A 25,531-nucleotide genomic window follows, 5' to 3' on the forward strand; every position below is an offset into this window, starting at 1 on the left:
TTCTCACCTACAAAGGACGGCTCAGGTTTGGGAATCCCCCTAACATCCTCAGCCGTGAAGACTGAAGCAAAGAATTAATTTAGTTTCTCTTCGTCTTTAAGTGCTCCTTTTGTATCTAGCTCATCCAGGGGCCCCACTGGTTGTTTAGCATGCTTCCTGCTTCTGATATACTTAAAAAACATTTTGTTATTACCTTTTGAGTTTTTGGCTAGCTGTTCTTCAAACTTCTTTTTGACTTTTCTTATTACGTTTTTACACTTAATTTGGCAGTGTTTATGCTCCTTTATATTTACCTCACTAGGATTTGACTTCTACTTTTTAAAAGATGCCTTGTTATCTCTCACTGCTTCTTTTACATGGTTGTTAAGCCACGGTGGCTCTTTTTTAGTTATTTTACTGTGTTTTTTTAATTTGGGGTATACATTTAAGTTGGGCCTCTATTATGGTGTCTTTGAAAAGTGTCCATGCAGCTTGCAGGGATTTCACTCTAGTCACTGTACCTTTTAATTTCTGTTTAACTAACCTCCTCATTTTTGCATAGTTCCCCTTTCTGAAATTAAATGCCACAGTTGGGCTGTAGAGGTGTTCTTCCCACCACAGGAATGTTAAATGTTATTATATTATCGTCACTATTTCCAACCGGTCCTGACCGTCCTGTTACAGTTACCTCTTGGTTCAGATCCTGTGCTCCACTCAGGACTAAATCAAGAATTGCCTCTGCCCTTGAGGGTTCCTGTACCAGCTGCTCCAAGAAGCAGTCATTTAAAGTATCGAGAAATTTTGTCTCTGCATTTCATCCTGAGGTGACGTACCCAGTCAATATGGGGATAATTGAATACCCCACTATTATTGAGTTCTTTATTTTGATAGCCTCTCTAATCTCCCTTAGCATTTCATCACTGTCACTGTCCTGGTCAGGTGGTCGATAATAGATCCTACTGTTATATTCTTATTAGAGCATGGAATTACTATCCATAGAGATTCTATGGAACATGTGGATTCATTTAAGATTTTTACTTCATTTGAATCTACATTTTCTTTCACATATAGTGCCACTCCCCCCCAGCATGACCTGTTCTGTTCTTCCGATATATTTTGTACCCCGGAATGATTGTGTCCCATTGATTGTCCTCACTCCACCAGGTTTCTGTGATGCCTATTATATCAATATCCTCCTTTAACACGAGGCACTCTAGTTCACCCATCTTATTATTTGGACTTCTAGCATTTGTGTACAAGCACTTTAAAAACTTGTCTCTGTTTTGTCTGCCCTTTTCTGATGTATCAGATTCTTTTTTATGTGAATGTTTCTCATCTGACCTGGCCCATACTTTATCCTCTTCCATCCTCTCCTCCTGACTAAAACCTAGACAATCTCTATCAATAGACTCTCCTCTAAGAGAAGTCTCTGTCTGATCCACGTGCCCCTCTGCAGCAATCAGCTTTCCCCCATCTGTTAGTTTAAAAACTGCTCTGCAACCTTTTTAATGTTAAGTGCCGGCAGTCTGGATCCACTTTGGTTTAGGTGGAGCCCACCTTCCTGTATAGGCTCCCCCATCCCAAAAGTTTCCCAGTTCCTAATAAATCTAAACCCCTCTTTGTTGTATCCACCAAGCAAAGTATTAACAACTTCAACAGAACTTTATTTACAGTGGAATTCTCTTTTCCAAGCTGTAGCTGCACACTCTGTAACTCTCCCAGCCTCCTCAACTCCTCCCCCCTCCTTCCTGTTTCCTGTCCTTTCAGACTCCCAACAGCCAGTGCTCCCAGTTCCAATAATCACATGCAGCATCTAAACACCACACTCTTCTCCACACCACTGTCTCATCCACACATTGAGACTCTGAAGCTCTGCCTGCCTACCTGGCCCTGTGCGTGGAACTGGAAACATTTCTGAGAATGCTACCATAGCGGTCCTGGATTTCAGTCTCTTTCCTAGCAGCCTAAATTTGGCTTCCAGGACATCTCTCCTACCCTTCCCTATGTCATTGGTACCTACATGTACCACGACCACCGGTTCCTCCTCAGCACTACACATAAGTGTATCTAGATGCCTTGAGAGATCCGCATCCTTCGCACCAGGCAGGCAAGTCACCATACGGTTCTCCCGGTCATCACAAACCCAGCTATCTAAGTTTCTAATGATCGAATCTCCCATTACTAACACCTGCCTTTTCCTAATGACTGGAGTTCCCTCCCCCGGAGAGGTAACCTCAGTGTGAGAGGATACTCCAACATCATCTGGAAGGAGGGTCCCAAAGCCTTTCATCCTCCTTAACAGCGCAGTGGCTGTCTGACCGGAGGTGGGACAAATCTACAGTGTCCGAAAGCCTCATCAACATACCTCTCTGCCTCCCTTAGCTCCTTCAGTTCCCCTACCCTGGCCTCCAAAGCCCGTACGCGGTCTCTGAGGGCCAGGAGCTCCTTGCACCAAATGCACACATACGCCATCAGCCCACAGGGCAGGTAATCATACATGCTACACTGAGTGCAATAAACAGGATAGCCCCCACTCTGCTGCTGGGCTTCTCCTCGCATTCTCTCCTACAGCTACCTAGGTTAATGATAGGGTTTTGTTTAAATCAAGAAGTTTAGTTTAAAGGTTTTAAAGAATGGCAAGTGTACCTCGCCCCCTTCCCAATTCCCTCTTGAAACTCCCTCTTAGTGGCCCCTGGTCGCTTGCTCACTGCTTTATAAAGCCCTGGCCTTCCTGATAGCCCCCCACCCCCCCCGACTAAGGCTCAGCCAATGAACAGAGGTTTCTAGATTTCAAACCTTATTTAGAAGCTCACAGCTTCCAACTGTCGGCCACAGCACACAGTCCTTCAAACAAACAGACAGACACACACAAGCTCAGCACACAGCAAGTAACCCCCAAATACAAAGACACATACTACAGACAGCTACTAGATCTACAGTAATTTTCAAACAACTATTTTTACACAGAGGGAGTGGAAGGCTCTGGTAGCACGAATGCAAACATCTTGTCTGTTGTAGCAGCATCAGGTTCTCAGTTGCCAGCTACCGGGATTTTATTTACAAGATGACCGACAGCCAGCAAACATTAAAACTTGACACCACCAGCCTTCCCATTGATCCGTGACACAACATTGTCAGCAAACAGACTGGAGAAAGTGCTTGATAACCATGCAGAGAAATGTTTTAAAAACTGATGTGTGTGGATGTTTAAGCCCTTTTTGATGCAGGGTGACAGAAATTCAGGTTCTTAGAACTTTAAAATTGAAATCACTAAGTATACTAGGGTCTATTTGCTCCTTTATGGGAGCTGGGCATAATGGGAACAATGAGTTTGGTGATGCACCAATGGTTAGGAATAGTCATGTAGAAGTTAAATTATTTGAAATATTTGATTAAAGTATTAACAGTTAAGTGTAAATATATTTAATGTAAACAATTTCATAATTATTTTTGCATTATTGAATGCATTAAGGGACAGATTGTGCAAAGATTACTCACATTTAGCACTTATTCACACAAATATCCCCACCACATGAAATCTTGGCCCCAGTGAAATCAATGGAGTTTCACCCACTGACTTCAATGAGACTATTTGTGGGAGAAAATGCCCACCACTGTAAGAATTGAAAAATCTAGCGCTGTGTTTATTGTATTCCATAAATACCCATACTTTCTCACTCTGCTACAACAGTGGCACAATATTTTCTATGGTTGCATATTATGTTTTCATCCATGATCCCAGCCTCCATCACCCACTTATTAAATATTCAAACAATCACCTGCAAGCTTTCTCCCATGTTACCCCTTGCCTTTGGAAGGAGCGCCTTATAAACATCCGCAAAACTAACTAACTCTCTTCGGCGGCGATTACTATAAAAAACTTGACAACAGATAAGTGCTGATGTGCTGAGATCAGTTGATCATGCGGACCAATACTGTCTCAATGTTTTCTTGTATATACTCCCCCATCTGTCTTATATTTAGATGGTATTGTGTTTTATACAGCGCATAATATAATGAGGTCCTGGTCCATGACTGAGGCTCCGATGCACTACAATACAAATCATATTTTATTCTAACCAGAAGCTACTTTTCTATAACAATGAAAATCCCAGGGGAAACACTTTCACATCACCAATTCTCCAGTCCTTTTAGATTATTTGTTAATTATGGGCTACGTTTTGCAGAAAGTTCAGCAGCAGTTTACATCAACCTGTGTAAATTGACTGGTTTGACAGAGAGGCCCTCAGCATCACTGCTATCATAGAGGGTCTGTCAATTTTATATTTTAAACCAGGGGTGGCCAACCTGTGGCTCCAGGGCACATGCAGCTCTTCAGAAGTTAATACGTGGCTCCCTGCATAGGCACCGACTCCGAGGCTGAAACTGCAGGCGCCAACTTTCCAATGTGCTGGGGGATGCTCACTGCTCAACCCCTTGTCCTGCCCCAGGCCCTGCCCCCACTCCAACCCTTCCCACCCCCTCCCTTGAACCTGCCGTGTCCTCACTCCTCCCCCCGCAGAGCCTCCTGCATGCCATGAAACAGCTGATGGGGAGGGAGAGGGAGGCGCTGATCGTCGTGCAGGAGGCGCGGGGAGGGGGGGATGGAGCTGATGGGGAGCTGCTGACATATTTCTGTGGTTCTTTGGCAATGTACATTGGTAAATTCTGGCTCCTTCTCGGCTCAGGTTGGCCATCCCTGTTTTAGACTCTGTGTTCACAGCTCAGCCATTCTCACATTTTACTCAACCCAGCATCCAGAAAATTCATGTATGAAGCACTCACCATGAACTGAAAATAAAGTGAATCATTACTCACATTTTTGAGTCTACTGTTAGCACTGACCATCTTTCTAAAAAAATGACATGATAGCAGGATAGAAGGGATTATAAACCAGCCTTCAGTTGCTACTATAAACACCCTTCATTAATATTTAATAATTATTCTCACTTTTCCTACCAGCATAAGGTCTTTCAGTAATTTACAGCAAGACTTTTCTTTTTCATTGTACCAGGGGGCTTAATTTATTCAGTTATTTGTAGTAACAAATTATTTGCATGCCTGTCCATCAGTTAGGTAGGGAGCAAATGTGCTTTTAACACATTTAGGTTAGTTTTGTTGAAACTTCAGAAGAGGTGAGCTGCTGTAAGGGCAAATAAGCAGGTAACTGTATCAGTACCTTGGGCACACCTAAAAAGAGTGCTAGGCTCAATTGACTAGTTTGGAGAGTCAAGTGTATTCTTGCATTTTACATACCGAATTGCATGCTATTAAGTGTGGATAACGTGCATTTTTTTGTTTGTTTGAGGAATAAATATGCCTATGAAGTAAATCACATAGGCATGTTGTGTTTTATTTCATAAAACCTTTGTGGTGTTTTTGTCACTACATCACTTTTGAGGTTGGATAATACCCTATTCTGAAGAGGGCAGATCTAGTCCACAAATAACAGCATGTATTATCATCCTGCACTAATAGTTATATCATATTCCAATCCACTGTGAAATTCGAATACATATACACATTTTTGTTTAAACAAAACACTGCCAGTAACTGAAAAAGGGGTCAAGAACATTAAATGTTTAGGTGTTCAACCCTTCACAGACTTGTCCTCCTATCTTCTTTCTCTGCTCCCCTCCACTCCGCTTGTCTCCAATCAGCTATTTTTTCACTTCTTTCATTTAGGAGCTATAATGAACAGTTTGATATATGTGACCAGTTGTCCCTCCCTCCTACCACCACACTTATAGTTTGCTGTATTCTAGCATTTTTCAAACATAGATCCCAGAGACTTTTACAAGGGAAGGCAAGTATTATTCTCCCCTTTAACAGAGATGACACAGGAGGTAAGTGGCATAGCTACTCTACCAGAATGCAGATCTGCCTCCTAGCCCCCTACCTTATACATCAGACCATGCTATCTCTCTCAAAGTATTTGTAAATATGATGGAACTCACTAGATTACCAAATGTTTTCCCTTGCTTGGTCTGCACTGATGTCCTGCTTCTGCTTGGATACATTAAGTTCAGAATGCAAAATAAAAAAATCTCCCCTTTTGTAGTGGAGATGCACTTTTCATCCATAGTGACTTGGCACTCTAAACATAAATATCTACAATCTAAATAAAACTGGATATGAATCTAGGCTCCAACTTGGACTCCTTCAGCTGGGAGTTCAGTCTACTTACACAAAACTATTTTTAAAGACTACTTATTTTGTACTTTTTATGGGACATTAAAGGACTGTAGTTTAGGCCCATAATTTGTCTTCAGTGAGATTTAAAAACAATCTGATTTTTTTTAGTCTTCCATTATAGGTATTCCTGGCATAGGTTCATTCTACTGCTGCAGAGCTGCAAGCAGTCAGCAGAGGGAGCACAAGTTAACTAACCAGTTATTACCCAAACTTCTAGACTCTACAAAAGATTTTGATAAATAGTGAAGATGGAAATTACAGACTGCTGTCAGACTGTAAAGGGGCAGGATTCTTCCTTCCACTTACACTGGCAATAAGGAACAAATTGAGGCAGAAAGTGGGCCAAGAGTTCATGTGAAACTGAACAGAAACTCCAGTGTTTGGAGGCCTCATGGTGAAGATAGAGAAGCCATCAGAGTCAGCAGGTTCCCATGCCATCAAGAGCAAAAGTACATGGCAGAGTCACATGTCAAAACTGGAGGTCTGGTCCAGCATTTACTTCCTATAGTGGGAGTAAAGTGGTGATACTCAATGGCTTGGGAAACTTTGTATTGTCAAGAGGAGGCCCTGGGTTCTGTGGAGCAGGGTTTCTGATCCTGCACTAGCGGATAAAGGTCAGAGATCTGCATCTTTAGAAGCAGATATAACAGATTCTTGAACTACTTCTGGATCTGTGGGCATTAACCCCAGTCCCTCCCACAAGGCAGCCAATACTACTTCACAGATTGGGGCCTCAGGGATTTTTGGGCAAGTAAGCTTTCCTCTTTTACACCTTTTTCCATACTCACCATTGATTGAGCCTAAGTATGTGGATGAGATAGGTGGAGAGTGAGAAGAGAATTACAGTGTGCAAGATAGAAATAGAAGGCGGCAAACCCTCGATAGCAACAGTTGTGATTTAATTACTCTTATATTTCTGAAGAGGTGACAGCAATCATGGATAGTGAAAAACAAATAGAATCCATGACTAAAAATAATTTCCTGTGGAGTGGCTCCCTATTCACATGTGTTACATCATGTTTCTGAATGAGAAATGAAGAGGACTCTTGTTCCCATGCACATTACTCCTTAAGGAAACAAAGGAGATTCCTTTGAGTGACAAAAGGCACTCCCACCCATAAGCTTTGGGCATTTGAGCTCCAGTAAGTATGCCTCGAAAGGCAATTTAACATATTGCACAAACATACACATATTACTCTTGTTAGACAGACATTAATGTTTAGATTCAGGAATGGTGTCCCTAGCCTCTGTTTGCCAGAAGCTGGGAATGGGTGACAGAGGATGGATCACCCTCTGGGACATCTATCATTGGCCACTGTCAGAAGGGCTAGATGGACCTTTGGACTGACTTAGTATGGCCGTTCTTACGTTCTTAAAGCCAATAAAAACTATTAGAAAACTTGCTTTGCTTAGTAAAATATTTAGTAGTTATTTTAATGTGTCTCTTTAAACCAAATATACAAGACAAACATTTATTTACATATTAAAATATTTTTGCTGCTTTAACAAATAAACAAAACCAACAGTGGCAGGACCTTGCTTTTAGTGCCTAATATAAATCTTATACATATAGATGAACCCTCCATTAAAAGCCATTATTCTGTGCAATAACCCTGCCTTTACCCTAAATATCTGACCAGAAGTAATTTGCACAAACTGGTAAAGTCAAGATTTGAAAAAAAATAGTTGTAATAAATTATCCTCTTTCCTGCCTTTCTCCCTGCTCCCTTCCCCCTGTGTGCGCGCCCCCCCCCCTTTACATGAATGGAAAAAGCTCATATTAAGTAATTTTCCATATAATAAATAATCTGTTTCAACATGCTCACTTTCCCACTACAGTAAAGAGTAAACACAATACTTTATAGCCTGTATTTCAATGCCTTAGTTTCAGATAATAGCATCCCAACATTGTAATTGTGTGCTTTGAGACAGATATGGTTACCATTATTCACTCCACACAAGATAAAACACCTTTACCCATCTCTATAGTTTGAGTTACTCCTTTATAAGTAATTTCAAATGAGACAGAATTTCAATACCCGATGACCAAACTAGAACAGAAGACTGTACAGGATCAAGATCCTCGGACATCTGAGAAATCATTTTCTCTAATGTGTATCCTTGTCTGGGCATAGCAATATCATCCTTCTTTAAAGAAGTTACTGGACAGAGATCATTCCCACCATCACCTACATATATAATTTTTGTATATTTTACTCCTTGCTGTAACTTTTTATCTACAAATTCTTCTAACACTTTTCTTTTGCAGAGGTTTTTAGGACACTTTGCACAATGATGAGTGTGAAAATTCTGCACAGTAAGATAACCAGCACCACTGAAAGTTGCAGGATTTGTAAACACTTCATCAAGCACTTCATGAAAGTTAGCAGCTTTTAAAATCCAGTCAATAAATACTGTATTAGAATCTGAAATTATTATGCAATCAAAGAAATCTTTGTTCTTGCCAATAAAATCTAAAAGATCTCTCATTCCTGTAGTGAAAGGAATTGTTGTCATAGTTCTTTTCATCTCATCTTCTCTTACTCCACTGTCTCCCAAATATCTAAAGACCCTGCTCATGTATTCTGTCCAATGTCCTTTTTGATAGGAGTTTCTTAGTTTGTTAGGCAGTTTTTCCTCAGGAGCACACTTCACAATCCAGGTGTCACTGTTTTCATCTATGACTGTACAGTCAAAGTCAAAAACCAGCAGAAACTTCATAGTTGTTAGATAAGAATATATTCTGAAAAAAAGAGAGATAGTTTGTTTATATAAACAGACACTTCTACTAAGTATTGAATTCCTACCATGACCTCCTGCTTGGAAAAGTGCAATTCTGCAAGAAAAAAGTCAGCAAGACAAATGTATAAACGTAGAGAGATGTTTATGAGTGCTACAGCTGTCAGAAACATTGTGCTCACGCAAGCAGACGATCTGTAAAGGTCAAAATTCTAATTCACTATCCAACTACATTTTTAATTAGATAATATAAAAAGTATCTGAAACAACATAATTATATTGTTACTCACTAGTCTTCGCTGACACAAGCTCAATCTTGCATTCCTTGGACAGCATCATTTAAACAGCCAGGTGGCACGTCAGTTCTAAATTTTGCCAAAGCAACCCTCACAGCTTAAATTCTTCAGCTTGCAGACAGGAGATGGAAGCTTTTTATGAAAACCTTGAGAGAGACATTTGGAGATGCTGCTGTTGCTAGGAGTTTAACCCGTTTTCTCTCCCCCCCACACACTTAAAAAAAAACCAACAACTAGTAACAATATTCAAGCAGCCACCTTGACTCAAAAATCAAGAAAGCAAATAATACTGGTGGTGAATATTAGTGTTGACTTGCTATGGGGAGATTTGTAGGTGACTGTGGTCCTGCAGCATTAGTGTTTATGGACCAGCCCCGAATTCCCTGGAAAAGGAAACACCTCACCCTTTCTTTAGTGCAGTTCTAGGCACATATTTTGTTTAGCTTAGTAATAACTTCGTTCATCATCTTTTCTTCATTCAGAAAGAAGCCAGGCAAGTCGTCAGCAGTTGTTAACAATATATAAGCTACAGCTCTAACTCTCTCTAGTCTCAGTCCCTCTGTAAAGGACACTTGACACAGATGGAGAGAGGACCGTCCAGCATTAGACAATATCACTCTTTTGGAAACTGCATCCCCCGCCCCCAAACAAAGAAGACCCCCCCCGCCGCATGACACAGGAGCAGAGGGAGCACAAAGCAGGAGATCGGGGGGTTCAGCTGCGCTCTGGGGAGCGGCGGAGCAGCTACACCGAAGGGATGGGGCAGCCAGCAGCACGCCGCGAGGCGGCCCGGAGGAGAGGCTGGCGCTAACGGAACGGGGCGGCGGGGAGCCGAGCCAGGCCAAGCCGGAGCAGGGACTCTCTCAGGAGCCGGGCAGGCCGTTAGCATGGTGGCCCAGTGACCGGGGGAGCCCGGCGGGGATGGGGGCCGGCGGCAGCACTGTGCTAGCGCCGGACGCGGCGTCCCGGCCTGGCAAGGCCTCAGAGCCGCGTTCCGACAGGAGCCCGGGCGAGGCTCGGGGCAGCAGCCGGGAATACTCGGCCGCGCGGAGCGCTCACCCTCAGCCTCCGGGCCGAGCGGGGACAGGAACCACAAGCGGAACGAGGGGACGATCCGGGCCCGAGGGTCACGGGCAGGGCGGACACTACCCGGCGTCGAGGGGAGGCGCCCGACTGGGGCAGGCGCTGCGGCAACTCCGCTCCTCCAGCGCTGACACTGAGCCGGCCCGCTTCCGGCTCCGCCCCGCTAAGTCACGTGACACCCCTCTCCGCCAATCGCGCCGTCTGTCTCCCTCCGTCGTTCGGTTGCCTGGTAACCGCGGTACACGGTGCACGAGCGAGCCTGGCGCCGCGCTGACCCGGCTGTAGAGGGTTATGGACGCGGCCGCCAGGCCCGCGGCGCTCTATGGGAGGCGCAAAGGCCAGAGACTGGCGCCCACGCGTGAGTGACACGAGGGTGCCGGAGCTACGCGGAGACCAAGCTCGGGGCGATACGCGGACAGACGGGGGACGGTGCTGGAATGGGGGCGACAGGGCTGCCCAGAGGATTCAGGGGACCTGGGGCAAAGCAATTTAGAGGGCCCCTTCCATAAAAAAAAGTTGCAATACTATAGAATACTATGAATCTATAGAATACTATGAATCTATGAATCTATATTCTCAGGGGGCCCCCTGTGGGGCCTGGGGCAAATTGCCCCACTTGCCCCCCCCCCCGGGTGGCCCTGGGGGGCGAGGCCGTGCACCTCCCAGCCGTGCGGTGTCATGACCGGCCCCATGGGGCCCACCCCCCCACCTGGTGCACAGCCAGGCGAACCTGTGCCACCGCCTGGGATGGGTCGGTATGCGGGAAACACCCCCTGGCTAATGCACCACACAACGCCTGGCCCGGGGTTCCTTCCTTGAGTGTAACTGGCTTGTAACCGCAGCAGCACACTGTTTCATGGTCAGCCGAGGGAGGGGAGCCTGCCCAGTAAAGCAGTTACGTGGGGGTGAAGAACAGGGGTGGCCATTGCAGTGAGGGACATTTGAGGTGAATGGTGCCTACATGTGTGACGTGGTGGTGCCCAAACGTGGAGCTGACATGCCAGGCACAAGGAAGGGCTGATGTTCTGGCATCACAGAAGAGTGCAGGAAAAATACAGTACGACCCCCTTTATCCATTCCCTTGCTGGGTTACCCTTTAAGAAAACTGGCAACAGAGATTGTAAACAAAGAACAAACAGACATAAGATATCACTCTCAGAGAAAGCAGTATCTCACATAGTAAAAATCTTCGATCTTAAATCCCCTCACAGCTCTGGTTCCATGCAGACATGCAAGTAGATTTCTAGGGCCTGTTTCTCCTCTCACAAGGGTATACATAGGAGTAACTCAACTGAAATTAATGGAGTTACAGGTATATGAAACTATTGTGGGAGTAGAGTCAGGCCACTTATATAAAGATGCAGCCTGTGATAGACAATCTTGGCTGCATACAGTATTCTACCGTTGACACTTGGGTTGTGCAAATCCCCTTGTTTAGAGGTGGAAGACTAGGCCCAGTGCACCATGCAAAGGGCAATTAGCAGAGAAACAATTTTATCTAAAAGTAGGTTTTAATTTTAAACATCATTGTCAGAACAGGTAAAAGTTGTCCCCTTTTTTAGATTTGTCATGCAGTACTCTTACAAACCAGATGGGCAAAGTTTTCTAAGAGAATTTAACTTTACTCAAATATCTGTTTTTTTAAAGCAGTAATGACTAACATGAAGGACATTTCCTGAAAATTAATGACTGGCAGGAGGAGTTGAGGGACTGAAAAGTACAGGAAAGCAAGACACATTGGTCTGTGAAGTAACATGAGGCTCTGGATCTGAGGGTTAGTTCTGACTGTGCTCCTGCTCCTGGATACTAGAATTACATTACATTGTAGAATCAAACTAATATGATGCTTTACTGTCAGCGCTGGGTAGGAGTCCGAATCTCGGTGTGGGTTTGAACCCAGGATTTTCTGGCCAGAAGTGCTACAAACTGAGTGAACTCATTCTTTTGTTCTTTCTTTCACATAGCAGCAAATGGTTTGGAAGAATATAATGCTCCAGATAGTATTTTTCTTCCAAATGGAGTAGATCTTCGCCAGGTTACTGTTCTGCCAAAGGCAGAATGGGTAAGAATTCGAGACAGTGTTGACAGTGCAGCTAGAGAAGCAGCACGGATTCATGCAGAGAGGAAAGAACGGAAAGATATGCACTTACGTTCCAAAGCAGTTGTGAAAAACTGGCCCAACACCATTGCAGTAAGTGAAATGTACATTTGGAAATTGGAGGGTTACTTTTCATATACATTAGATTAGATCGACCTCCCCTCCCCCAGTGTAGACCAGGCCTTAGAGTGAACTCTTCCCCTCCCTTCTCCATGTACCAACACATACAAACACACTTCCTAACAAGAGTTTCACTATAACTACTTTTTGGTGGCCCTGCCTACTAATTCTCCTGCTTAGGAACATCATAGCTTCTTCCCTCCAGACAAGTATCCGGAAATTCCAGCAGCTAAAGAGAGAGGGCAGCAGTGCTGCATGCAGCAGCGCATTAGACCTGCCCATGTCATGTCATGGATAAGTTTAAAACAGGATCATAGAGAGAAGGAGCAAGTAAGAGGTGTGAAGGGAAGGTCTCCATCTTCCCTGCTGACTGCCAATGGAGCCACTTGCCCACCAGGCCTCCAGTCTTTCCCTTCTCCCTACAGGATTATTGTTCAAAATATTTCAGTGGGCAAGTCTAGAGCTTCCAAATTACACATCTTAGTTATTGCCACTCAGGTAATTACATTCTGCCTACCTAAATTTACTCTGTAATTTCAATTGGCTATATTGTTATTTACCATCGTCTGTATTGCAGTAGTATCCAAAATGTGGATCTGAGAAACAACCATGTCTGCCCCCATAGCATACAGTCTAATAAAACATACAACAGAAAGGCTGGGGGAGAGGGAGAAGACATACAACAAAATTTTGTTGTCGTATTGGCCCCCTGTCTCAACTACTGGGCTGCCTACCCCTAACTAGTTGGCAGTCCTGTAGGCATTGTGGTAGAAGTGAATCTTGGTGAGGGATTTGAAGGCAGTTCAGTTTAGAAAGTGTGTTCCAAATGCAAGAGGTGGCATGGAAAAAAGCCCAAAGCCTGTTGTGGGAGAAGCAGACAAATGTATTGTCAAGGCTGTTGTAATTAACGGAGCAGAAATCCTTGCTCATTCTGTTCTTTATTTCCTGTCCTAAACTACCACGTAGTGCAGTGCTGTTAAACAGCTGCTGCTTTTTATCTCAGAGATGGCTGCACATCAGTGGTCATTGAAGTGATCCTTATCCTTTATCCAGTGGTGTGAAGCTTATTATAACTACTCATAAAACCCTTTGGGATCTGCATGTGAAATATCCTTTCTAACAGCAAAGCATTTTTATCAGACCTTTAAATTTCTAATAGATATTTAAAACACAGGACAGCAGCACAAAAAGTGTTTGATAGTTCACTTTAGGTATGAGTAGGTATAATCAACTTCTTGCTGATTTGGTCTTTTGAAGAAGTTGTAAATTTTTGAGCCAGTTCTTTTCAGTGTGATCTGTAATGGAAATGAGTTTTATCTACATTTAGGGCCAGGCACAGAGGAAACTTAAAGCCAGAAAATTGCGAGAAGAAAAGGAGGAAGAAGAAAGAAAACTACTTGATCTGGAGGAAGCACAGTTTCAAGCAGCAAAGCGGAAGGAGGCCATAGAACAGGCCAAAAAGTATCAATATTATCAGAATGAGAGAGTGAAAGGGTTACATGTTTGTAGATGGTTTATTGTCTTTAATTCAAATTGTATTGTTTCTTTGCACATAATTGAATGTGTAATAAAATAAACATGAAATGTTCCAATTCTGTTTTGTAGAAAGCACTTTTACTTACTGAGGTCCTAAAGGAAAGAGATGCTCAGATTGAATTTAAAAAGACAAAGCCAGATATTTACAAAAAAAAGGAAGAAGAAATGGAACGTGAGCGCGAAAAAGCTATTCTGAAAGAGCAGGAAAAGGCATATGAACGCTATATGAATCGACAGGCACTTTGCAGAGACCACCTGGAACAGTAAGTAAAACAGGGCTGTTTCTGACTAATAAAGATTATTGAGTTAAACTGTTTCTTTTTCAACAAATCTATTTTAATCAAGTTGTTAAAAGAAACCTAGTGTTCATCTGCTAAACAAATGAGTTACCAGGAATTTTTAACAGAAACAAAATGAGCTGTTTTCTCAGTAGAGAGAAAGACCTATTAGATCATCCATTCCATCTTCTTAGCCATGCAGAATTCTACTGACATTACAGTTTCTAATATTTTGTCCAGTCCAGTTTTAAAAGCCCCACTGCTTCCTTTGGGAAGGAACTTATACTACATTCTTTGGGAGGCTATTCTACAATCAACTGATCTCGTTCCCAGGAAATTTATATAATATATGGAGATATACCTATCTCATAAAGCTGGAAGGGACCTTGAAAGGTCATTGAGTCCAGCCCCCTGCCTTCATTAGCAGGACCAAGTACTGATTTTGCCCCAGATCCGTAAATGGCCCCCTCAAGGACTGAACTCAGGCCAATGTTCAAACCACTGAGCTATCCCTCCCCAGATAGCATAAAAATTGCAACAAAATTTAGGACTCCATACTAATTCACTGAGCACATCTTCCATCCTGCATACTTTAGTAAATTTTGCTAGAAGTATAATGTCATCTGGCCCAGCCCACTCTCTGGAAGGATACCAGTCTTTTATGGAACCAATCGCTGGATCCCATGTGCTTCTAAGCTCCCTGGATCTTAGTAGTGACTAGACATTATTTCTAGCTCTGAGTTTCAAGCACACTCCCAGATGCAGACCCCATGTCTAACAACTTTCTTCGGCAGTGCCCCCCCCTTCCAGCTAACCCTTTCAGGGACAACATGGCTGGCAAACAAGGAATACAGGCTTAGAAAAGGAATTTCTTAACCAACGGTACTTTACTCTCAAACAGCACTAGAGAGTTACAGCTCTTTGGGAAACAACAAATGATACTACATGCACTCCCCTCAAGTTGGATTTTACCCCTCCTCTGAATCCTGGGTTTGGTCAGCCTCCACAGGTTGGGCAGTCTTTCCTGCTTTCTCTCTCCTTAGCCCAGGTTGGCTGATCCCTGGAAGATAATCAGAGTTGATGGCCCTATATTGCTATGTGCCAGCTTCTTAGACTAACTAGGGATCGTGCCCCTACTACAAAATGGATGTTTTAATCCATAATGGAGATTGCAATACAACACAAAGGTCACAGTCAAAAATGAAGCTTATATTACAAATTAGAGCCCCTGAAAATAAATGGCATTCACAAAACAAGGTGAAGTTCACAGACCTCCAGTCTGTCATAATAATTACTTAGCTTTCATTCAATAAATATAAAGTTAAGGATTTCATATTGAGTAAATGTACTTTATGTTTCAAAAGACAAAAGCTCACTCTCTTCCTTCTTAGTATCTATATTTAGGTTCCCCTTGAAAAGTTTCTAAAATTACAATAATGAGAGTTACTGGACAGCTCAATAATTTTCACTACTGGGGTTAGATAATTTATGGTATTATTTGATCATCTCAGTCTTTTTACATATATTTTCTAAAATTAGGTCTGTTAATCCTCCTCCTGAGGACAGAGTGGATAAATTGCATGTGACCTTTTTGGGTCATGTATAGGGCTGTAAAAAAAGTTTTTGAATATTATTATTATTCAAAAATTCCAGTTGCAGTGTTGTTGTGGTCAGTTCAACTACCTTAAAAATGTTAACAAAACAAAACGAAAATTCAAAATAATAAAAAGCCTTATTTGAGTGGCATTGCAACCCTGTGTGCCAGGTCAAAATGCCACTCATTCAAATTTGGCTCTGCCATCATGACAGAAGAGCAGCTGGGCCAAATTTGAGTGAGTGGCATTCGGTGCACAGTGTCACAGTGTCACTCAAATTTGTGGCAACTACAAAAACTTGTGGTGTGTGTTAAAAGTTTCAGTTTCTGCAACAAATTTCAACCCATAATTTTCTTACAGCCTTAGTGATCCATTGTGAATGGAGGAACTCAAGGAAGTGAGGGAATATAATAATTAAAACTAAATGTAATTGTCAAAAGACATAAATTTTGTGATGAAACATCTAGATGTATTAATTGTGTTTTTTGTTTAATGGTAGTTAACCACTTTCAGTAATGTGTACCAGATCTCTCAGTCATTCATGAGAATTAGCAAGGAATGTGCTGTGCTGGGCATGGATGTCTGTATCTAGTGGGAACATTGCTGCAAATAATCCTGGAAAGGAATTATCAGTGGTTCTGTCTCTTTCTTGATATCATCTGAAATCCTACTCTAAGGAGCTGCTACTAAATTTAAATGTTGCAGTGCACGGATACATTATGAGGAAATCCTGCTCCATTCTTTGAATATAAAGGGTTTCTGGCAATGACACTAATGTAATTCTGCTGCAGAGGAGGTGGAGAGGATTTGTGGGGCATGAAAGGGGTATGCATCCTCTGCTTAATACAGAGCTTGGCTATGCAGCAACTCCCAGAATACCATTGAGGTATATCTTCCTTTCCTTCCCACAGTGGAAGGGGCACATTAGGGCTGTGATGGTTACTGGAGTAGCTGTCTTTGTGAAATTCTGCTGCTGCCATGTGAGCTGGGGGAAAAGATTCCTTTCACAATACCCAGAGTTACTACGTTCTCATTCTGTACTTGGGCCAAGCATTGGCCTGAGGATTTGGGCCAATGGCTTTAAAATGCATCACGTTGATTTTGAATTCTGACACTTTACCTGCCTTCAGTTCAGAGTATCAAATCTAATGTTGTTTAACTTCTAGAAATGTGTGATCCTTGTCCATTATGTACTGTGTACATTTCTTACCTCTTTAGTATGACTATTTTATTTTATGCTTTAGAATAAAGGAACATAAGCACCAAGCAGAATTAGACAAATTAGAGGCAAAAAAAGAAGGCGAAGAGATTCAAAGACTGACCAAGTTATATGAATTGGAAGTGCAGAGAGAAAATGAAAAGAAACTAGAGGAAAAACTTGAACATAGGAGGATGCATTGTGTAAGTAACAGAAAAGCAGAAAGCCCAACATTTTTCAACTGGGATGCTTAAAGGTAGGGACTTTCATTCATATTTACATACTTAAATAAGTGGCCAGATTTTCAGAGTTGCTAAGCTCACACCTAACAGCTCTCACTGACAACAGTGGAAGCTGCTAGGTGATGTGCTCTTTTGAAAACCTGGCTCTTAGTGCTGATTTGCAGTTTGCCAAATGCATTGTGAGCAGGTGTCTTTCCTAGCCTGCTCTAAAACAAAGTCACAGACTGCACAAAGTTGGCTTGGCTTTCACAATAAATACATTCATTAAATAAATTTCAGCTGTTGCCTTATCCCCAGACCTGGCTCCTCCTGGGAACCTGCCTTAGGACTACTCAGTCAGTCTGTATTCTGAATCATTGTAAATCATCTCTCCAAAGAGCCTCTCCCATCATCTTTGTATCTGTGTAGGGTAAGGAGCCACTTGTCTCAGAGGAGCCCACTTAGCCTTTCTGAGCAGGATCAGTAGCAGAGTGAGGTATTGCATCATCTATGTGCAAAATTACTAAAACCATAGAGAATTAGCACCAACTGAACAGCTTCATAATAATAGCTCTGATGGAATCCTTTGCACATGCTGTAGGCAGAGTCGGGTGGAAAGTAGTGACAAGTGCATTAGGAGAGGCAAAGGAATGATTTAGGAAAAGCTCGAGTCTCTAGTGCATGATCTTCATTACTGGCAGCAGGCTGTCTAGGAGATTCATGTTTATAAAACTTTTACTCATGGGGACTGTAGGCAATAAATTTAATTATTGAAAAGCTGCACTCACCAGCAATTTTTCTCTCTCCTAGTAGTCAGGTCAGTGTAGAAAGTGATATCAGGCCTGTCTGGCTTGGCTCCACTCACTTGTAAAACATTTCCAAGTGAGATCTCTTCCACAGCTGAAACACAATGCAGGAGTGTCCTCTGGGGTTAGACCTGTGTTGTGACTCCATTCCCCACCTGGACTGGCAATGCAGGATGGCTCCCCTCTCCTCCCAGAGAGAGAGGGGCATGGAGATCCATTTATTTTCCCCAGTCAGGAGCAGCAGAGACCTCCCTGCCCTTGGGAGCAGCCGGGTCCCCTTTTCGCCTGGAGAAGCGGAAGTGGCAGCAGTCAATACTTGGCTCAGCAACCAGGATGTATGGGCTTGGGGTTGGCCTGGTCTACAGCACTCTTCTCATCTTGTTACACGGAGTCCTTTGCTGAATGCAGCTGGCAGGTCCCCCAAAGCAGTGGATCTTGGAGTTAACACCCCATTGAGGTGCATGGGGAAGTTCACACCTCTCAGAACTGTTGTTCCAGGCTGTTTGCAGACTCAGGCAGATATCCCTGCATCAGTTATACTAGAGTCATGTTTTCGAGCTTTTCTTTGCAACTAAAGTAAACTGAGATTCCTACCTTATCACATGAATCCAGGACTTGGGGCCCTAAACATAGGTGCCTATGCCTTAATCTGGCCCTGATGTAGATTATTGATGATATAGGGAAAACATTCCCCTTCTGAATTATGTGCATCTACTGCATAAGAAAAGTCCAGATAAGCCAATGCAAAGAAAATTTCCCACACAGTTAGTTGGAATAGCGAAACTGACTACTAGGAGAAGAAAATCATCAGGCAAATGTCACAGTTCAGGACAACAGCACCTGTATTTCCACTTTGTGGTCCAGCAAGGGCACCCCTCTGTCAGGTTTCTGGCTCCCCAGTTGTCATGTCTCTTGGGCAAGAGACACACATCTCACTCCCTCGTGACTGGGATATTTCCAGGCTGCACAGTTCACTGCCTACACTGTGTACTTCCCAGAAAATCAGACTGCCTAAGCAGGTCTGCTTTGCTTTTCTCTCAGAGGCTATATATAGCATAATTGTCCACCACGATAAGGTACCATCCACCTTTTCCTAAGTAACTACATTTATTTCTTAAGGTGAAAGCATTACAGAGAAAACATTAAAACAATAAAAGAACCCACACACATTAATAAGCGTATCAGTGATCATCCCAACTGCAACAAGGGCTGAATTATTGGGTCAGTCTTTCAAGCCCCACATGGGGTTTTCAGTGGTTACAAATTCACAACACTGTCATGCATCTGTGATTCATTCCTTTATAATGCCCGGGCCTTGATCTGAGAATAGGTAATTCATAGACCATGGGTTTTTCTTCAGGTCATAGCTTCAAAAGTTTGGGTCTGGAGGTGGGAATTTTCATTCCCTTTTCCCATATATTTCCTATGAAACCCAATTAACTTTGTTTATCCCAAACATTCCTTCTTGTTTGGCCCATTTTTAAACGAGACCTTGGAAGCTCATGACACTTCCCAGGATTTATGTTAGTCGTCCCCCCCTCATTACATACAATCCCACAATAATACATAAACAGTTGCATTTTTAATAAAATGAACTCCTAAAATACTTAAACTTAATTCAGTAAGGTTTGTCCAGGATATTGCAGGAAATTGCCGTATCTGTCACAGCAAGTACAAATATCTCCTTGCAGCTAGCTGAGTTTGTCATTCCAACATTTGCCTGTGAGGAAGCTCTGAAGGAGCATTCAGTGTTGACGCAATACGTGGAGTCACCTTTGTAATACCTGCTGGTGGAGCCTCTGATGTCACGTCTGGTAGTTGCCTTTAAAAAAAGACATTGAAATTCCTGCCTCTGGCTATGGATACACTGCATCTTAATTCAACATTAATTATGTTGCCCAGGGATGTGAATTAGCCACACCCCCCCCCGAGCAACATAATTTATGCTGATTTAAGTGCCGATGTAGCCCCATGCTCGCTGGTGCTTGAGTAATTAAGCTGAGGGGAGAGCTCTCTCCCATCGGTTTAGAGTGGCTACATTAGAGAGCTTACAGTGGCGCAGCTGCATCGGTACAGCTGTGCCGCTGTAAGCTCTTTAGCGTAGTCATAGCCTCTGTTGTTTAAGGAAGAACTGCCAGTGGTTGATGGCTGCTGCTGGGCCCAGAGCTCCTGGAATTATAGTCCTGGCTGAAGGGGTTGCTGTGCTGTGTCTTACTGACAAAAGAAATAGAGGCTTCCTTCCACAGTTAGCTGAAGCTCTGTGGAGTACCTCCGGGATTATGCCAGGATGCCCTGAGAGAGAGAGGAGCTCCTGCTTAGAGGCTTTCCCCCCCCCCCCCCAATATGTTCTGAAGACCAGAAATCTCCTGCCATGCCTAAAAGGCAGAGTGATTTGGGATTTTCCCCCCAGGTGAGCAGAGCCTAGCTAGTTCCCTTGACTAGCAGGTCTGACACTACTTCCTAGCTGCAAAAGCAGGGGGGAAAAAAATCAATGTTGTAATGGCATACCTAGCTATGCAGGAGAATCATGCAACTCCTGACTGAACTGTAAGTATTGTCAAGGATGCATTTCACAAGTTACAGGCCAAGTTCTACCCTTAAATTCTCTCTCTCTCTCACACACACACACACACCCCCCATTGACTTCAAAAGGTCACAGACATTAAAGGGCAGAATTTGAATGTGCACAATACAGGAATTGTATCACCACTGAAATACAGCCACCTTTGGGACGAAACATTGGCAGCTGTTTAAGTCCCATGTCTCACATCAGTTTAAGACAAAGTGAAAAATATAATATTGTACCGTTGAAACTGTAGAGAGACTGACCCAACGTATGATGATGCACTGTAGGTCCAGTTTCATCATCCTCAGCATCATGCAAACTTCAGAAGGAAACTGTGAACCTGGGCAATAAGGTGGGACAGGAAATAGACCTGACTTTCCCCTGTAAAGTTTAGACTCAGATTCTGATTTGTGGTCTGTAGCTGGCAGAGCCCAGAAATGTCAGAGCCCAAGGGGTAGTGCACCCTGAGTCCATCTCCCCTTTCCACAGGTGCTCATTGACAAGAAGCAGGGAGGGCCTCCAGTGTAGCAGCTTGAAGTCAGGGGACATGAATCAAGTGGTTCAGGCCCCATTGCTGGGTCAGTGAGCACCATGTACATGCATGGCATTGATAACTCCTGTTGCTGGCATGAATAGTGTGTGCATTAGAATATTGGTGCATAGTAATGTTACTTTTGCAGCAACTTGTGGTAATTTGGCTCTCAGAATGTAAGGCAGTTCAGGGCTGGGCAAGAACAACAATCCTTTTCTAGAAGCTTCTCTCCTCCAGAACCTTGTTCTCCCCTGTTGCAGGCCTAGGGGTACCTCCATAATTTTACATAGTATGGTTTGAGTCTGTCTCAGATTTTTTTTTCTTCCTTTAAAAAGATTTAGCTACTTTTCTTAGTAAATATAATTGGACACTTTTTTTTTTTTTTTTTTTTTTTTTTAAAGGCGCATGTTGCTGACCAGGATATTCTTAAAGCTGTACAGGAACAAAAGCAAGAAGAGGAGAATGATAAAATTCGAGCTCACTTTAAAGCAAAACAAAATATGGCCAAACTGAGAAGAGAAAAAGAAGCTGAAATGAACAGGTGGGTCAAATGTTAAAGAATTAAATAAAATGATAGATTCAGAATTATGTCTGTCATATGATTATGATAACATTCTAAAATCTTAAGTCTGCAAAAAAGATCTTACAGTATTACAGCATGGATCCCTGGACCAAAGTGCTTCAGGGTATTTGGAGGGTATGAAAGAGGAAAAGGTCTGAAAGGAGTTCCCCTTTCACTGGCCCTTTGTAGTCACAGATGATGTGCGGTGAGCTGGGTACTCACCTTGATCTTACTAGTCTTCAAGACTTGTGGACTTAGCAGGAAAGTGGTTTATCTATTTAACATTGACATGTTGATTAATTGCTGTTCTGCTATAGGTTAATGCAGGAGCGTAGGGACATTATTACTAACCATCTAGCTGCACAGATGAAACAGACATTTGAGAGGATAGATGAACGTGTTGCTAGAGACGTTGCAGAGAGAGAAGCTGAATGGGAAAAAGAGCTCAAAGAGAGAGAAGAAAAAAACAAAGCTGAATTGAAATCAATCGCAGAACACAGAGCCACTGTGGTAAGATACTTAAAGAAAAAGCTATATTAATGTGGTTGTGTACAGTCATTCTTATAAATATTTTTGGGACAAACAATAGTTTTTGCAATTCATTGTGGGAGATTCATATTGAACTTACTGTTCAATGCTTACATCTCACAATTAAAGTAAATAGCAAGTCTTTAGACAAAATGTTTAAGAACAGGCTGGTTGTGTGTCACAAACAACTAAAAGTGAAAGTATGTTATAACTGAGAATTGATGCAAATATCTCTTAATGAATATTAAAACTATTTCAAGCAGAGTTTTTTGAGCTAGTACAACCAATATAATCACTTGGCACTTTTAGTGAGAAGGTCATACTGGCTAATAGCTGTAACCTAACTGTTTAGCTGATGCTCCTGCTCTCCTGAAAGCTCAGAATCAGTAGGAATGAGGGCTGCTCTCTCTCAGGAGTTAGAGGCGCCTTGGTTTGCCTGGTGAGGGAGATGGCCTTCAGACTGCTGGCTTCCATCCTACTTAATGAGGCAGAATAATCTGGCCCCTCACATTGTTCCTGCTTCTTCCATTTGCAGTCTCCTTCATGCACACTCCTCCTAGAATCATCCATGTGCTCTTCTTCTGATCATTCCCCTGAACACCATCACTAGCACACCACTCAAGCAGTGTGAGGATTCAAGAGCTGTTCCTAAGGGACTAGCTTCTCAACTCTCAAGGGTGAGGACCTGAAGCACAGCTTATTCCAGACAATTTGACTACAACCCACTAAAACTCATGGGCTTGACAAAACTATGGCCTCTTACTGGGTGACATGTTAATCACCAGGTTTAGTGAGCAAGTAAAGTATTACAAATCCTTGGTCCTTGACTCCTTTAACTGCATAGTAAAGACCTCTCAACAGAGCATTAATGTGTAAGTGTATCATAGCTAAACAGGGCTGCCCAGAGGATTCAGGGGACCTGGGGCACAGCAATTTTGGGGGCCCCTTCCATAAAAAAAAGTTGCTATACTATAGAATACTATATTCTCATGGGGGCCCCTGTGGGGCCCAGGGCAAATTGCCCCACTTGCCCCTCCCCCCTCCCCGGGCGGCCCTGCAGCTAAATACATAGCGCAGGGTTTGCAACATTTTTCATGCTGTTAACCGCATTTCTGAACCGGTGAATAACCTCTCCTGTTCGCAACTGTGCAGCCAAAGTACTTCCTGCTTTGAATTTCATAACCTCTACAACAATTGCTTATGTGGAAAAGTAACATTAGAAAAGTAATGTTTTTTTAACCAACTTTCAATGGGAATTAGTATCTGAAAACAGTGGGGTAACCAGAACCATGTAACAAGATAGCTCTCTGGGGACCACCAGTAAGTGCTGTACAGGGCAGTTTGAAAATTACTGTTATAATGAAATGAGCATTTTCGGGAAACACTGGGGGATTTTCCAAGCAACTCTGGTTGGCTATTGACAGGTGACTGACATTACATGGTTAATCAATCACCAATAAAATTAGGAAATATTGAGAAAAATTATGTAAAGCGTTGGAGTTGAGGGGAACCTCTCATAGGTGTGTGGAATTACTAGATTTTGGAAATGTTTTACTGATGTTTCACTGCTTCTTAATATTATGGGCCTTTGGTTTTTTTAGTTTCTCTTGGCTGTAGAATGATAAAATATGCCTGAAAATATAGTTTTCAGATTTGTTGGTTAGCAAATTGAGTTAATTTATTTTTTATAAAATATAGATAAAAATGAAAGGCGAGAGAGAGAAAGAGGCGATATTAGAGGGTAAAGAAAAGCTTCGTGAACTAATGGAAGCAGACCGCATCTATCTGGAAATGGAGAAAGACAAGAAACGAAGAAATCGCAATGAAAACATAAAAATGCAAAAGACTCAAATCCAGCAAATGGTAATTAGATAATCAGATAATGGATAAACTAGATAATGGATAATCAGATTGTCAGACATTTTACAAAGCTATTTCAGCGTACATCTTGGTCTGTGCTAATTGGCAACCATATGGGTAAGAATTAACTGAGAAGTCAAGACTTGAATGAATGACATTGATTGAGGTACCCTGTCAGCTGCAGATAATGTTCTCTCTGAATCAGTATTCAGGGACATTGCTAGCACATGGCTGCTGCTCACTTTGTACCTATTCTCTGGACAAACGGAGAATGTCAGCTATGCATTTCTAACTAAAGTTAGACTGTGATTAACAAATAGTTGTTCTTAATCAGAAAGGTACTTGCAGCCAATTATTTAAAAAAGTCACATAAGGACTTCCATGACTTTATGCTCTGTTAAGCCATTCTACCACAAATATTTAAGGTTTGTTATTCCCTTCCCCAAAACAGGCTGAAAAACGGGCAAAAGAACAGCATGAGAAGCAAGCAGAATTGGACTATGAGGCCCAGAAAGAAGTTATTACTATTTGCAAGGAGCAGGAATTTCAAGAATATGCAAATCAAGTAATTGATTCAGAATCCAAGACAACCCGAAATATTTATCCTCTTCTCAAAGCAGCAAAGGAAGGCCACGGTGGTGGCCATGGACCAGTTTACAGAGAAAGAGGAGGAATAAGGCCTAGTTACCAAGCACGAGATATCAATGGCACTCAGCTACCTTCTTATAATTGTAACACTACTGAAGAAATAAAAGAGCTAAACACCAATGGTAATATCCAGCAAGCTAAGGGAAGACTAGGTTTTACATGGTAAAAATAACTCTTTGAAGTCTTTACAAAAAGAAGTCCAATAAATCGGTAAATGATCCATGTTGTATGAAACCCATGAAAGGAACTAGAAAAGCCATAAGTACTCCATGGAAAGTTGATAGGGATCCAAGTGTATTTTCCTAAACATTAAAAGTTGTATTTTACTAAAGTTACTATGTTAAATCAAATATACAGGCAGAACTGAATGATGTACTGTTTATAACCAGTGTAGAACCTTACTTATATATAAGGTCTCATTAAAAAAACAGAATATTTTGATTTCATTTTTGTAAGTTTCAAGTTCAATCTTTTACAGCTACTCTTGAATACCCACTGTAAAGTGTTGCATTTGGCTTCTTGCATTGTTATAATCAGTGAGTGCTAAGGGAAAAAAATTATCCTCAAAAGATGCCAAATACTTTTCAAGAGTGTAGGAAATACATGCGAAACAAATACTAAATAACAGAACAAAGATATGATAAAAGCATTTAGTATTGCTAAAAATACTTTGGAATGTGAAATTTGTATC

At 42.3% G+C, this 25,531-nt stretch overlaps 2 protein-coding genes across 4 annotated transcripts; one reads left to right on the forward strand and one right to left on the reverse strand.

The window, feature by feature from the left end:
* Positions 1–7,578: 7,578 nt before the first annotated feature.
* Positions 7,579–10,449, reverse strand: PHOSPHO2 (phosphatase, orphan 2). Its single transcript, XM_054044266.1, has 3 exons — positions 10,269–10,449; positions 9,204–9,355; positions 7,579–8,917 (listed from the first exon to the last, which is right to left on the reverse strand). Exon 3 carries the CDS (start codon positions 8,893–8,895, stop codon positions 8,170–8,172), a length of 726 nt encoding a protein of 241 aa, XP_053900241.1. The 5' UTR covers positions 8,896–8,917; positions 9,204–9,355; positions 10,269–10,449; the 3' UTR covers positions 7,579–8,169.
* A 71-nt stretch (positions 10,450–10,520) lies between these two features.
* Positions 10,521–25,286, forward strand: CFAP210 (cilia and flagella associated protein 210). Of its 3 annotated transcripts, none has more exons than XM_054044263.1 (9): positions 10,521–10,650; positions 12,257–12,483; positions 13,838–14,011; positions 14,116–14,309; positions 17,164–17,320; positions 21,644–21,783; positions 22,122–22,314; positions 24,031–24,195; positions 24,644–25,286. In XM_054044263.1, exons 1-9 carry the CDS (start codon positions 10,584–10,586, stop codon positions 25,004–25,006), a joined length of 1,680 nt encoding a protein of 559 aa, XP_053900238.1. In that variant the 5' UTR covers positions 10,521–10,583; the 3' UTR covers positions 25,007–25,286. The 3 variants fall into 3 exon arrangements, with proteins under 3 accessions (XP_053900238.1, XP_053900239.1, XP_053900240.1); XM_054044264.1 differs by having other exon boundaries at positions 12,260–12,483; XM_054044265.1 differs by lacking the exon at positions 12,257–12,483 and having other exon boundaries at positions 10,533–10,650.
* The last annotated feature ends 245 nt before the right edge of the window (positions 25,287–25,531 follow it).

Source organism: Malaclemys terrapin, chromosome 11 (genome assembly GCF_027887155.1).
Source record: "Malaclemys terrapin pileata isolate rMalTer1 chromosome 11, rMalTer1.hap1, whole genome shotgun sequence".
Classification (NCBI taxonomy): domain Eukaryota; kingdom Metazoa; phylum Chordata; order Testudines; family Emydidae; genus Malaclemys; species Malaclemys terrapin.

Coding starts and splice junctions, on each gene's coding strand:
- PHOSPHO2 (XM_054044266.1), bottom strand. CDS start 8,895: ATGAAGTTTCTGCTGGTTTTTGACTTTGACTGTACAGTCATAGATGAA.
- CFAP210 (XM_054044263.1), top strand. CDS start 10,584: ATGGACGCGGCCGCCAGGCCCGCGGCGCTCTATGGGAGGCGCAAAGGC. Junction 17,321..21,643: donor AACATAGGAGGATGCATTGT/GTAAGTAACAGA, acceptor TTTTTTTTAAAG/GCGCATGTTGCTGACCAGGA. Junction 24,196..24,643: donor AGACTCAAATCCAGCAAATG/GTAATTAGATAA, acceptor TCCCCAAAACAG/GCTGAAAAACGGGCAAAAGA.